At 38.6% G+C, this 13,820-nt stretch overlaps 1 protein-coding gene across 1 annotated transcript in view; it reads right to left on the bottom strand.

Moving 5' to 3' along the window:
• Window positions 1-7,200: 7,200 nt before the first annotated feature.
• LOC150078062 (zeta-sarcoglycan-like) overlaps window positions 7,201-13,820 on the bottom strand; it is a 44,286-nt gene continuing 37,666 nt past the window's right edge. Inside the window, exon 8 of the mRNA XM_090384898.1 lies at window positions 7,201-7,504. Coding sequence (XP_090241024.1) covers window positions 7,274-7,504 — 231 coding nt within the window. The 3' untranslated portion in view covers window positions 7,201-7,273. The remainder of the gene's footprint in view (window positions 7,505-13,820) is intronic.

The raw sequence follows: 13,820 nt of genomic DNA, 5'->3' as shown, positions 1-13,820 counted from the left end.
AGTATTTGATATGTGGGTTAGTGTTTTCTTTTTTCACAAGTCTCAGTGATGTTACCACATTGGTCCTTACAGTAAAATAATTTTTTTTTTAAATTCCTTGAATGTTTATTTGGATTAGTCAAACTAAATTTTGAATAGTTGAATTATGCTACAAAAATAATGCCTCCAACTATAGTATACAATGGAGGAAAAAAATTCTATATATATATATATATATAATTTTTTTTTTTTAATGAAAACCCCAAACATGAAAGGTATTGAACATATAGCTTCTTTATATTCTATAGTTTCTTTCACATGTATTTCTTGAAAAGAAATACATGTGAAAGAAACTTATTCCAGAAAATGGAAGTTGAAGGGATAACTGAAGAAGAAAGGTTAGTTCTGTGAGTTTGGAGTTGGACAATAAATGCATGCTGACTGGTTGCATTGCATGTTCAGATTGGTTTGGAAGGGGGGGGAGAATTATAGAAGCCAATTCAAAAGAACAGTACTCATTGAAACATAGAAAAGGCATGCAGCAGAAACAGAATGTCTATGAGACAGGGTGGAGAGACTTTTTAAGAGAGGTAATTAATTAACCTGACTGCCCTCTTTTGAATGGGGGGTCTAGAAGCCTGAGAGAGTTTTCTAGGGGGGACACCACCTCAATGTGGGAACAATATTCCATGGTAGGGTGATATGTGTGTGTGTTTTTCTAACATTGTTTAAAATTTTCAGAATACAATAGTTCATTTCAGATTTTGTGCCAATTCCGAGATTAGATGATAGCCAACTATACATGTGTGAGTCGGTACATGTGAGTGAAAAATAATACAAGCCAATAAAATTTAATATGGAAGTACACTTTTATGGTGCAACAATGTGTAAACAGGGTAAAGTATGCCATTTCTGAAATATGCAGGCTAGCTCATGCATGCCTGAAAATGTCCGGCAGGAAACACTCATAATGAAGCTCACTCTTCCAAAAAAGCATTTGATAACTCAAAAGGACTGCTGCTCTCAAGGCCCAGTTAACAATTTCACAACCAATTTAAATGACCCTTCTCTGCAATGATGTTGGGGGGTCATGGATCAGGGGGTTCTTAAATTGATATATTAATGCTAGGTTTTTCAAGTGTTAGCAGATAATTTAGATCTTTAAGCAGTCATAAATTTCTTTCAGTTTTATTTATAAAATTAGTTCATGTATCTACACCTTAATTGATCCATTCATTTTAAAAGGTACATGCAATGAAGTGGACACTCATAGACAATCAGTGTGCAGTAACCTTGAATTCATCATATATTTCTCCAGCCTCTTACAAATCAGAAATCATGGGCCATCTTGTATAAGGATTATTCCCCCCCTCCTGTACTTACAGGATACAGTTTGCAGTGGCTATTGTCTTCCTGTGTTTCGTCTTGGCTGTTACAACCAGATAATGGGCACTGTTAGTTTTATGACCTTCGGTTGAACTGTATCTCTTCAAAATACAGTTCTGGTTACTTATCTTAACAATCTTGATATCACATTTGGGTTGTGATTCAGAACTTTTCTAGGTCACCTGTGATTGGCCTGTTTGCATCCTGTCAATTCACTTTACTGTAATGAAAGATTCTGTGTACATGATCCTATACACAGAATCTTGTGGATTCTGTGTACAGGATCATGAAGTACTGCTCAGAGGTTGTTGGTAGTAGTGCACATTCAGACTGCTTTCTGTTTAAAACCACCTGTATTTGCAAATAAGAATGCTGTGCATGTGTTTGTCTGCATCATCTGTGTTACTTGATCCATGCATAATTTCAGTTTGATTTATTTCCAAAGAGTAAGCTTGCAAATTTGATATAACCAAAGGACAACTTTTGTCCACTGCTGCATAAAGGAGTCCAATAGATTCATTTTTAAATATACTGTCAAGAACCATTGAAGGTACCATGTGGTTTTTATACTGTTGAGAATAGATATGTGTTAAAAATAAATAGTCCCCCCCCACTTGACTTACACTGATCGGTGAACTTCAGTATGTTTTGACATAAATGCTACTTTTATTTTCTAGCAGTGTTCAAGTCCAGGAAGAAAATAGTTACATTGGAATTTAAAGTTAAAAAATATCTGACCAGTCTTAAAAATTTTAATCCTTTTGTGGACAGATTACTGTCACTTACCCAGGGCACATGACCATATTTAAATCATATTTCATATGTTGCAGATTATAACTATGGTTCATGTATAGCCAGTGACTTATACAAAACCCTGTGTAACTTTTTTTCAACAAATCAAATTTCAGTGAGAAAATTTGTGTGCTGTATAAATAAGTATTTATTATTATTATTATTATTAGCCAATATGGTGCAAGGAAGCCTGAGGCTTTTGCTGCACCAGCCAAAAAAAAAAAAAAAAAATTGAGGATTTGTTTGTTTGTTATTTGGTTTTTAGGAGCATTAGCAACTAAGGCCATATTGCTCCGGGAATGTGCGGTGGTCATTCCCTGACCTTTCCGCATCCTCTATATTTGGTGGTCACGGGCCCAAACCCTGGTCTAATCAAGAAGCGTGTGTATTGCACTGCTGCTCCTGCCCACCTCGAGGAGTTACCCTATAGTTACCCTTGAGAGAGAGAGAGAGAGAGTCAGAAATAGAAGGGAATCGCAAAGAATGAGAAGAACGATGATATCCATCTCAGGACCCTGGGTATGCCAAGCCCATACTCACCAGATGTGAGCCCCTAGGTATGTTTTTGCATTAGTACTGGCAAATGATACAAGAAAGCAAGCTTATAATGGTATTAGCCCAGAAGAAAAAAAAAAAAAAAACCAGATGGAAGGCAACCTTCCATCTGTTTTTTTTTTTCTATTCTATAACCATCCTTCCTCAATTTCAATTTATGACCCTCATTTGTATTATGTGACCAAGACGCAGATGCCACCAGCATTGAGCTTACTCAATGCATTCAAAGCTTTAAACACCTCAATCATATCTTCTCACAGGTACCTAGCCTCCAAATCCTGCAATTTGCAGGCCCAAACCCTTTCTTGCACTTTTTTGTTCTCCTCAATGATCTTGTTGCTTTTCTCTGCACCTGTTCCAATAGATCAACGTCATTTTGCATATGAGGCTTCCAGATTTGTATGCAGTACTCAAGATATGTCCTAACCATTGCTTCACATAACAGGATAATCACCTTATATCTACTGGAAAAATTCCTGTATATCACTGACAAAACCCCACGAGCTGTCCTAACTGCCTATCTGAACTGCTTAGAGAATTTCATATCCCACTGCACAATTACTTCCAGGTACTTTTCATTCTCCACTACTCTAAGTGCAGTACCATACAGTTGATATGTTATTCAGGGATTAATGCAGCAGTACCTTGCATTTGTCAATTGCCACTTCTCAGCCCATCTGTCTTAATTTTTTTAATTTTTTGCAGTAGCATATCCTAATTACTATCATTAATTTCCCTGCCAACATTCATATCTGCAAACTTAGACATTAAGCATTATGCCTTCATCAATATCATTAATAAATACTGAAAACAACTGGGCAGAGCACTGAACCCTGGGGAACTCAAGAACGGTGGTTTCCATTGATAAACACTCGTCCTCTCCCACTCAACCATCCCTATATCCATAGCAGTAATTTTCCCCTAATGCTCCATTGCTCTAATTTGTACAGCAGTCTTTTATGTGGAACGTTATCAAAAGCTTTCCTGCAATCTGTGTATGATGGGGAAAATTATTTTTTGCATCCAGTTCCTTTGTTACAGCATTATAGTATCCACTCAGATTGATCAGACAAGATCAATCCTTACCAAATTCAAGCTGTGACTGCATTCCTGTCTAGATGATACCCTGTATTCCTTCTTTAATCAGTGATTCTACAATCTTCCCTGGAAAAGAAGTCAAGCTAACAGGTCTGTAATTGCTCACGTCACCCTTTGATCCACTTTTGTGGATTGGAGATATAGTTACACAGCTCCAGACCATAGGGATCTCCCCTAAATCCAAGGATGCTCTCATAATTATGTCTAAAAGTTTGTTCCTCTTTTGCTGCTTCCCTTAATATAACCAGATAGATCCCATTCACTTCCTTTCAGTTATCACAAAATCATTTAGCTGCCTGTTAGAATTTGATATACTTCTGACATTCCTATCCCTAAAATATTCCTCATCTGTAAATGTAGACATAAAATATCTATTTAGTTTGTCAGAAAACCTGAACAGGATCATGAATACTTAAACCATTCATATCTAGTGGACCAACCTGATTCATTCCCTTCTCTCTATTATTTTCACATAAGCAAAGAAGTCTTTGCTACTTTTATTTGCATTCTTTGCCAGATACTTCTCATAATTTGCCTTAGCTTGCCTAACCACTGACTTGATTGCAGACTAGCTTGTATCTATTATAGGCTTCTCTATAGTAGATAATTTAAATGCATCTCATGCAATTTTCTTCTTTGCCATGCATCTCATCAGTTCATCTGAATCCATTTAGGTCTAAGCCTTGATCAGTATTTCTTAGTTGGTAAAAAAAAAAAAGCTTGGTAGTTTCTATAATTACAGCCCCGAATGCTTCCCATTTAGAATTCACTGTTGATAACACTATCAGTTGGGCCCACTGAATAGATTATAAAAACTGTCCGGAGCACTGCAGTCACTTTTGTGAAAGCAAAAGTTCTTCCCTTTGCCCTTGGCAGTAGTTACATATTTAAGTTCACCCATATCAGTACACTGTGATCACTATCACTTATTGGTTCTTTTATCTGCAGATTCTTAATGCATGAAGAGCTGCTGCTGATAATCAGATCAAGTACTGCATTCTCTCACTGCCTCTCAAACATGCTGTTGTAGAAAACAGTCATCCAATAAAACCATAAAAGCCTTGTGTGCTATTGTGTGAATGACCAACCCACAATCAACATCTAGAAAATTAACCCCCCACCTGCCATTATAAGACAATATGATTTACTGGCCTGCTCCATTTGTCTGTACAGTTGATCGTTATACTCATCACAGTTGTTAAGCCTATAACACTCCTGCTCTCATTTTTGTTTTTCCCTGCTTATGTCACGTCAAACTGACTCAACATTGCATTGGCCAGCCATGTCGTCTGGGCACATTGCCTTAGATCTTATATACTTCTAAGAGCATAACTCCTTTCCCCTCTTGTCTTGTCTGTCCTTTCTGTACACATTGTATGGCCCATATTAAAATTCTGCACTCCGTATGTCTGAGTAACACCTCATCTCTGATATATTCCGTAGAATGTCCACATATGATGACTTAACCAGTACCTCATCAAATTTATTTACTATGCTCCCATCATTAGTATACATATGTAACTGCTTTTACTTTTAGTAACCTCTAACACAGTCCATTTAGTTGCTTGTTCCATGATGACCCCTCCCCCAGTAGTCCTTTAAATCTCCATCTTGCTTACCAGGCTGCTGAACATCCCAGTAGAAGTGCAGAATCACTTACACCTCTGCCTGTGGCTGCTGTTAACACTTTTACTGCTGGCTTTTTGCTACAACCGTTTTGAGGGGATTGAGTCAATCTGGATTGGAAAGGGCAGAAACATTTTTGGGCTTTTTTCTCACTAGGACTGACTTAATCAGCCTCCAGTGAAGATTGCTTGACAAAATTATCAGGTTTTTCTTCTGCCAAATTGGAAGAAAAAGTTCTAAAAATAGGATGGTTTCCCTCCAAGTAGATTAACTGAATCCTTATTTGTGTTCATGGAGCAGTGAAAGTATTAATCTGGTAGTCTGAGTATCCTCTTCAGGACACTGCTTGATAGCAGCATCAGCAGTGGCGTAGCCACCATGTAGGCAGGCAAGGCAATTGCCTCCTACATTAGGGGGCCCCGGCATCTTTGGCTGTCTCCTGTTTTTGCAATTTTCATTAATTAAGTAGGGGTCCAAATATGTTCTTTGCCTCTGGGCCCGAAAAAGGGTAGCTATGCTAGTGAGCATCAGCAAGTATTCTTGCACCCCTTCTATTAAGTGTATACCATCCCTGTAAAATCTCTTATTAACAAGCATAGACCAGTGGATCTGGCATGGAGCCAGATCCACTGGTCTATGCTTGTCTTTGCCAGATCCTACTCACCAGTATTGTGAGTAGGCAGGTATAACAGCATAAAAAAATTGTTCTGTTTAGCACATAAAAGCAGAATGTGCTTACAGAATAATTTTGGGTAAGTGTGGGGGGGTGTCTAACTCCACTCATCTCCTGAATATACCCTTGTACACATCAAACAATTACACATCAAAGAACCACTTGAGACAATGGAAACAATATTGCCACTCTTGGTTATGTAACAGCATTTCATTAGCATGTATTAGCTCAGCATTCATTAAACTTGAAGCTAGTCCCAAAGGCAGGTCTAAAAATAAATCAAAGAACAAGCAATCTAATGGCAAGTAATTATTCAGACAAACAACGATAAAAAAATTACAACTGCATTTTGCATTATTGGGAGTGCACTTTATGGTGTACTCACAATAATGTACAATATAATACTGCAAAATTAATAACACACTGGAAATTTATATTAAAATCCTGAATTTCTGTTAAATATTGGCCTACACTGAAGCATGATAATTAGGGTAAGTGGGTTGTTCCATATAATAAAACAGTCCTTATAGTACCCATTTAAAAGATAAGTATGCTAAACACCAAAAGAGGAGCTTTCAAAAAGCAAGACAGTGTAGTTAAAAATATAATTATTTATAGGCATTATTAAACTCTGAGCATTGAGAGCCAGCACTAGCCCCAGAATCTCACTGGGTATACTTTTCCCCTCCAATTCAGTTTTATCCTTGGAATCTGGTTTCATATAATGTCCACATCTGGGTCAGCTGACTTGCCTACCTTTTCCCGCCACTTCTCAATACCCCTGATTAAGTTGCATTTTATGCAGTTTTAATGGGCTTCTGTTCCTCTTATATGAGTATCATTAAAATACAAAGAAAATAATGTTTTACCTTGGCTAGTATCTAGCTTATCGGCCAAGGTAAAATATGTTCTTTTCAATAGGCAATTCAGTAAGTTGGAATAATGTGAAATTCACACTCCTTCATTTTAAAAGGTGCAGGTGAAAATGTATCTTCTTTGTTTAATATTAGGACTCTTTACAATACAGTGATAATGTCTTCCATAACTGCCGATAAAAAGTTATCTATGTAGATATAAAATTTCCTTGTGTGTGTGAAATATTTAGCATATTTAACAATGTATCTAATTTTCTACAACAAATTCAAAATATCCACTGATTATTCTTCAGATACTGCTGCTTTCCCAACTGCTTATGCTGGCTCGTTCTTCTGGTCTTGGGGTGAGGGCCTTACAGAGATTTGCTTTTATTTGGCAATGACCCTCACTATTGGCCACAAATAATAATCCATTTTCACATGTACATACTTGATATACTTGTCTGAAGCTACTGTCTCGTGGGTACGACCAAGACGTTTGTAGATTTTTCATTTCTAACTTTGTAGTATCCAGTGTGAGCTACAAATAAAGGGATATTATAGAAAAAATAACAAGATGAATTGCATGAAGTAATCATATACCAATTAAAAAATGCACACACATAAATTTAATGGAATTCATTCATTTTGAAAATCAATAATAATCAGCTCTTTCAAGAAACCAATAGCAAATTCTGTTGATTAAAAATGGAAACTTCAAATATACTGTCATATCAATTTATTAAAGAACCTGGCATGCTTATATATGTACACCTCAATCATATGTAAAAAAAAATAGCCTGTGGCATGCTGGATCATGTAGCATAACAGAGTTGATGGAGTTGTAAAAAGTATAACAGTAGCGTAGGAAAAACAGCCAACATCAGCAAACTCACTAAAAGCATGATCATAGGCACTCGTGCAGTGGGAATATCATTATGAGCTGGAGTGGAGTTCACCTAAGTTATCAGTACATACATTGTTTAGGCTCTTCAATGAGTGACCAGTATGGGGAAAAATTCAATGAAAAGAGGCTGGTCAGAACAAAATACTCCACAACTGGGACTATAGATATTTGGCCTGCTATGTGTGCAAAAATCAAAAGGCAATGCTGACAATCACCAAAACTGCCAACACCAGATGCCAGGCAGGAATCCAGTTTCCAGCACATTATTCAGGGAACTAAGAACAATGGAGCTATGTAGCTGAATGGCAACTTGCAAGCTTCTCTCGAGACAGAAGATGGCTGACAAACAAGTCATATGGTCAGGGTAACCATGGTTCACAATTTTTATCACTAACAGATGCATGCCCACTGTTCAGGCTGCTTTGGACATTTCTGTGTGGGAATGTTTTTGTGGTTTGCCATCATAGATCCTCTTGTTATTCTGGAGGGTTTGTGGCTTGGAAGTTTGTATAAACCATTATATATATATATATCCACCCTCTAATACAATACCACAGCCTACAGGGAGTGACTTCCACAGGAATGGTATACAGAACATTCAAGTGATATGCAAAATCTGCCATAAACCATGTACTTGTTAGATATGATTTCCATTGAGGATAATCTGAAACAATGTCTCATTAGGCCTTAGCAACCAACAAATCTGATGGATTTAAAAGTTGAATAAGATTGGAATACCATTACCAGAGGCACCTGTGCACATCTAGTTGAAGTCATACCATGCATGATTATTGCTGTTGTTGATCATGCTAAAGATGGACATATGCAATTAGGTACATTCGTTAATATACATGTACTGTATTCATATTTTTGTTTGTTTTTAGGTGCATCAGTGACTTAGACCATACTGCACCATTATGTATTATGTCTGTGTAAGTGTGTGTTCTTGGGTCAATTTCATGTTATGCAGGCTGAAAACCTGGAATAACCCAGAGGGAACCATACTCCTCTGCCTGAAATCAACGAACATCCTTGATTGAAGAAGTCTTTAGAAATTCCTCTGGTCACTGATGGGATTCAAACCCATACCCATCCAAATGAGTGACAAGTGGGAAAACCACTATACTGTCACAGAGGACAATTATTAGTAGGCAGTGTATTATGTCATGTGGTGTGAAGTTATGTTATAATAGACACAATACAGTTCAATGCCAAGTCCATGTAAGTTATTTTAGAAATGTATAGCATCTATCACAGATCCGTAGTGAAACAGGGCAATTACCTAGAGGACTGCAAGGCTGTTCTAGAAGTGTGGGAGTGAGAAACAGGATCAGCTATTGTGCTGAAATGATTATTATTTTTTTATTATTATTATTATTAATTTACCATAGTGAGGTTAATGGTGTAATAATTGTAATGTTTGTGGAAGCTTGTTTTATACTCCTAAAAGTAGTTAAATCTTATTAGGAGCCACATATCCCCAAATCAACTTGTGTACTTGCTACTGTTCCTATGCTTACTTCAGTTTCTTATTCTGTTCAAAGTAACGGGGAAAATACTTTTATCCTTGAACTAATTTTATTTTCACTTGGATCATAAATTAGACCTGTGTCTTGGATATCACAATTTATTGCATTTTATGCAGTACAAATTATAAATGGGTTCTCTCTCAAAAGCTTGTTTGTTAAATTTATTGTTCTGAATGCATTTTCACCATAGAAAAATTTTATAAATAATGGTTAGGTTGTCAGAGTAGCCCAGAAAAGTCTGTTAAATCCATAATATAAAATCAGGGCCCATTTAAGCACTACCAGACCTAACCAAATTTTGTGGGGCCCTACTGTAGCTAGGGCTCAGGGCTACAGCTGCCATAAATGAGTCCTAGCTAAAATACTACACTACATTTGTAATGCAAAATTTAATAGAAATATATATTTAGAAATAGCAGAATTGCATTTAACCAAACAAGAAGCCTAAAAATTAAAAAACAAATACTGTATATGCACTGTTATAAACACAGTTTTTTTTTATTTCCATAAATGTGATGCAGGTAGAAATTTCATCTGAGCCATGAAAATTCTTACTACTGCTCCAAAGACAAATCGCAATAATTATTTTATAACATGAGCGAGTTAATAACCCATTAATAAATGTTATTTAACAATAATGAAACCTCTCAGAAAATATGAATGGCAGAGATGCAGTGGGAAAACTACCATACTGGCAGGTCTGCCATCATAGTCCTCACCACCGGAAGAATCAGGAGGCCCGACATCTAGTTTGGTATGGCTGTTAAAGATCATGTGGTGACTAATCAGAAATCTAGCAGGGGGAGAGAGAGACTATAATTTATAGTTTTTTTTTCTGCACAAACTGAACTTTTCTGCCAGCACTTGTCTCTTCTTGCTCCACCCCTCACAGATGACTGTTTTTGGTAAAATTGCTATTATGCATTACAAACTTGTGTGCCTACTGGCCAGATGTAAACGTATCAATAAATTTAATTATAGTATGATTGTGTTCTTTAAATACTTTTAACTTGAAACCCTCTATTTATATAATACATCTAACATACAAAGGTGAAAGTTACCGATATAAAAGATTATACGTTCAGTGATCACTGAATTATGACCAACTCATCCATAATGGACTTTGCCACAGCTTGAGTATAAAAAGCTGAACAGCTTCGTATGCTAAAGCGGTGACAATTTTCATCTGGTTGCGAGTCAAAGTGATAAATATGCATAGCAGAGATGCAGTGGGGAAACTACCATATTGGCAGGTCTGCCATCACAGCCTCACCCCCACCACAGAGTCAGGAGGCCCGACAGCTAGTTTGGTATGGCTGTTAAAGATCACGTGGAGACTAAGTTATGGGATAAGAAAAGGTGTCACGGAGTTTCAAAAGGGCATGATTATGAGATCTCATGTGTTGGGTGCTTCCATATCAGAAATGGCACGTTGTGTCAGTTGCTCAAGGCTCACTGTAGTTAAGGTGTATGAAGGATGCCGTTGAACTGATCTAACTACCTCCCACCAACAGAACTGAAAAGGATTATGCAAGGATGTTCACTGTGAAAGAAGGGTGCAGCACATTGTAGGGATTCAACAGCACATCACTGTGCAACAGTTGATATTACAATACAATATGGGAAATGCAAGAACAATCTCCCAAATTACAATGTGCCACACACTCAGATGTATCGGGTCTCACAGCAGACAACCCAAAAAGACACCCTTTCCTCACTGCTGATCATCGCTGACAGCGAATGCTGTGGTATCAACATGCAGGTTGGACACTGGAGAACTGGAAATGAGTGTGCTGATTGGATAAGTCCAAATACCTGGTGTAACATACTGATAGATGCCTTCATGTGTGGCTCAAGCAACGGCAGCCTATGAACTCATCGTGCATGGTGATCGCTATCTAGGCAAGTGGTAATGGTTGCAAAATATGGGGCATATTTTGGTGGAAAGAACTAGGACCCTTGATGCATATGGACCCATCATGCATGGTGATTGCTATCTAGGCAAGTGGAAATGGTTGCTAAATATGGGACATATTTTGCTGGCAAGAACTAGGACCCTTGATGCATATGGACCAACGTTTCACAGGTGAGGTCTACCAACAGCTCTTAGGGAGACCATGTGTGCACTGTGGTCGTGTTGCATTTTTTCCCTTGGAAGATCCTGGATAGTAACAGAATCTTCCAAGACAATAATGCACTGTATCATCAGGCCCACACTGTGCTCGAGTGGTGAAAGCGCAGAATTAAACAATAATCAATAGTTAAAATTGCCTATGTCTCCCACCACGACCAGACGACGACTTAAAAACTGCCAGGATAGCAGTATTCTGCGCCCTTACAGAAACCCGATATGACAAAACCGGATTGACCTGGATAACCCCCCCCCCCCCCCAAGGCTATCCTGTGTAGGAACCTGGGGCCCACAGGTTCCTACACAGGATAGGAACCTGGGGCCCACACCAAATAAGTAACCACATGGGGGGGGGGGGGTGCAGGCAGCCAGGGAAACAAATTAGCTGAAAAATATCAGTAAGCTAGTAGCAAGGGGATGCAATGTAGAATGAGAATGAAAGACACAATGAATAGGCTGGACACTTGAGTGAAAGAATGAATTAGGAATTATAGTAAAAGGGAATAAATATCAGTTTTGGTAAAAGAAAGAAAGAGTGACCCAGCACGACGGAACGAGAGAGTGGATGAATATTATGGTGAATGGGAATGAGTGGAAGAGCAAATGTAATTGACCGAAAGAATACAAAGTTAATAATAACTTACATTACTTTATATATACTAACAACACAAACACTAGCACTGTATTCTCCCCTGGCCTGCAAAAACTTGCAGCTAGGCCTGCACCACAACTGAAGAATAACAGTAAGTTGAGCTACCCAGACAGTGCACTGCAGAAAGCAAGAGTTGAACAAATGAAATGAATACCAGAAGAATGAATGAGGGAGTGTGTGTGAGAAAAACACACCATAAATGTTACAGTAAGTACACACTAACCCTAGTTTTAATCTTTTATATTCATTCTTATTTAGCTTAATTATTATGCATTAGTATTTAAATTTACATTACACACCATTTCACCCCCTGGTGTGTGAGAAAAAAGATGAATGAGTGAAAAAAATATATACAGGGTGTCTCAAAAATATTGGTACAAACGTTTAAGGGAGGTAGGTAACATCTAAAGGAATGTGAATCGCATAGGAACCCATAACCGGAAATGTCACAGGAAAGTAGTAGCAGAGGCGCACAAGAAGCAGAAATGACACAAGACAGTAATTAGTGGCAAACATTTATTTGACATAATATTAACAATGGAGTTTGAGATGGATGCATTTCATGATGTTACAACAGATGCTCGAAGGTTCCACCATGAGATGCAATGCATGCGTGACACCGACGCAGAATGGATTGGCAGACACGGTTGAACACACCTGGAGTTTCTTTGACAGTAGCAGCAGCGCAGACGAGTCTCGCCACGAGATCCATTTCAGTCTCCACAGGCGATTCATACACGATAGATTTGAGGGCCCACCACAGAAAGAAATCAGGTGAGCATGGGGCCAGGCAATGGGTCCACCACGGCCAATCCATTGATGCCCAAAACGCCTGTTCACGAATGGTCACGGAGACACCTTCCATAATGGGCAGGCGCCCCGTCATGTTGAAACCAAATGTTGCGTCTCACATCTGCTGGAACATCGTCAAGTAACCCTGGTAGAACTTGTTCAAGAAAGATCCGATATTTAGCGGAGTTCATGCGATATGGTAACAGGTATTGGCCGACTAAGCAGTCACCGACCATACCTGCCCACAGATTTATTGCGAAGCGATGTTGTGCCACATGGGGGGGCGCACACATGACCATTGTGCTGATTAGATAAACCTTCCCGAGTGAAATACGCCTCATCCGTGAACAAAACATAGGCTGGAAAATTCAAATCTTGAACACTTTCTGGGAGAAACCACTGTGCAAAAGCCACACGTGCAGGATGATCTTGGGGGAGCAGTAACTGAACCCTTTGGAGATGAAAGGGGTATAAGGAATCGTCATGCCAGAAACGCTGTACACTGCAATGAGACACTCCTAAGGCAGAGGCAACTGCATGTGTGCTGGTAGTAGGATTATTCTCGATGGCATTCAACACACTTTCTTCCATGGCGGGAGTTCGTGTCGAATGTGGTCTTCCCGCACTACTCCTGTTACCTCTAAATGACCCATAATCGAACAAATTTTGATGCACATGCGCAAGCAAATGGTGGTCCGATACATGTCTGTCTGGGAAGCGTTCTCCATAAATTCGTTGAGCAGCTCGTCCATTGCCCTCTGCTAATCCATACACTAGGTGCATGTCTGCCAGCTCACAGTTCGTATATCGATGCATGCTCTTCGTGTGGCGACTACTGCTTGAATG

Source organism: Mastigoproctus giganteus, chromosome 11 (assembly GCF_048544385.1).
Source record: "Mastigoproctus giganteus isolate SK-2022 chromosome 11, ASM4854438v1, whole genome shotgun sequence".
Taxonomy (NCBI): domain Eukaryota; kingdom Metazoa; phylum Arthropoda; class Arachnida; order Uropygi; family Thelyphonidae; genus Mastigoproctus; species Mastigoproctus giganteus.
The sequence above is the reverse complement of the archived record's forward strand: the minus strand, read 5'-3'. Positions and strand labels throughout refer to the sequence as shown.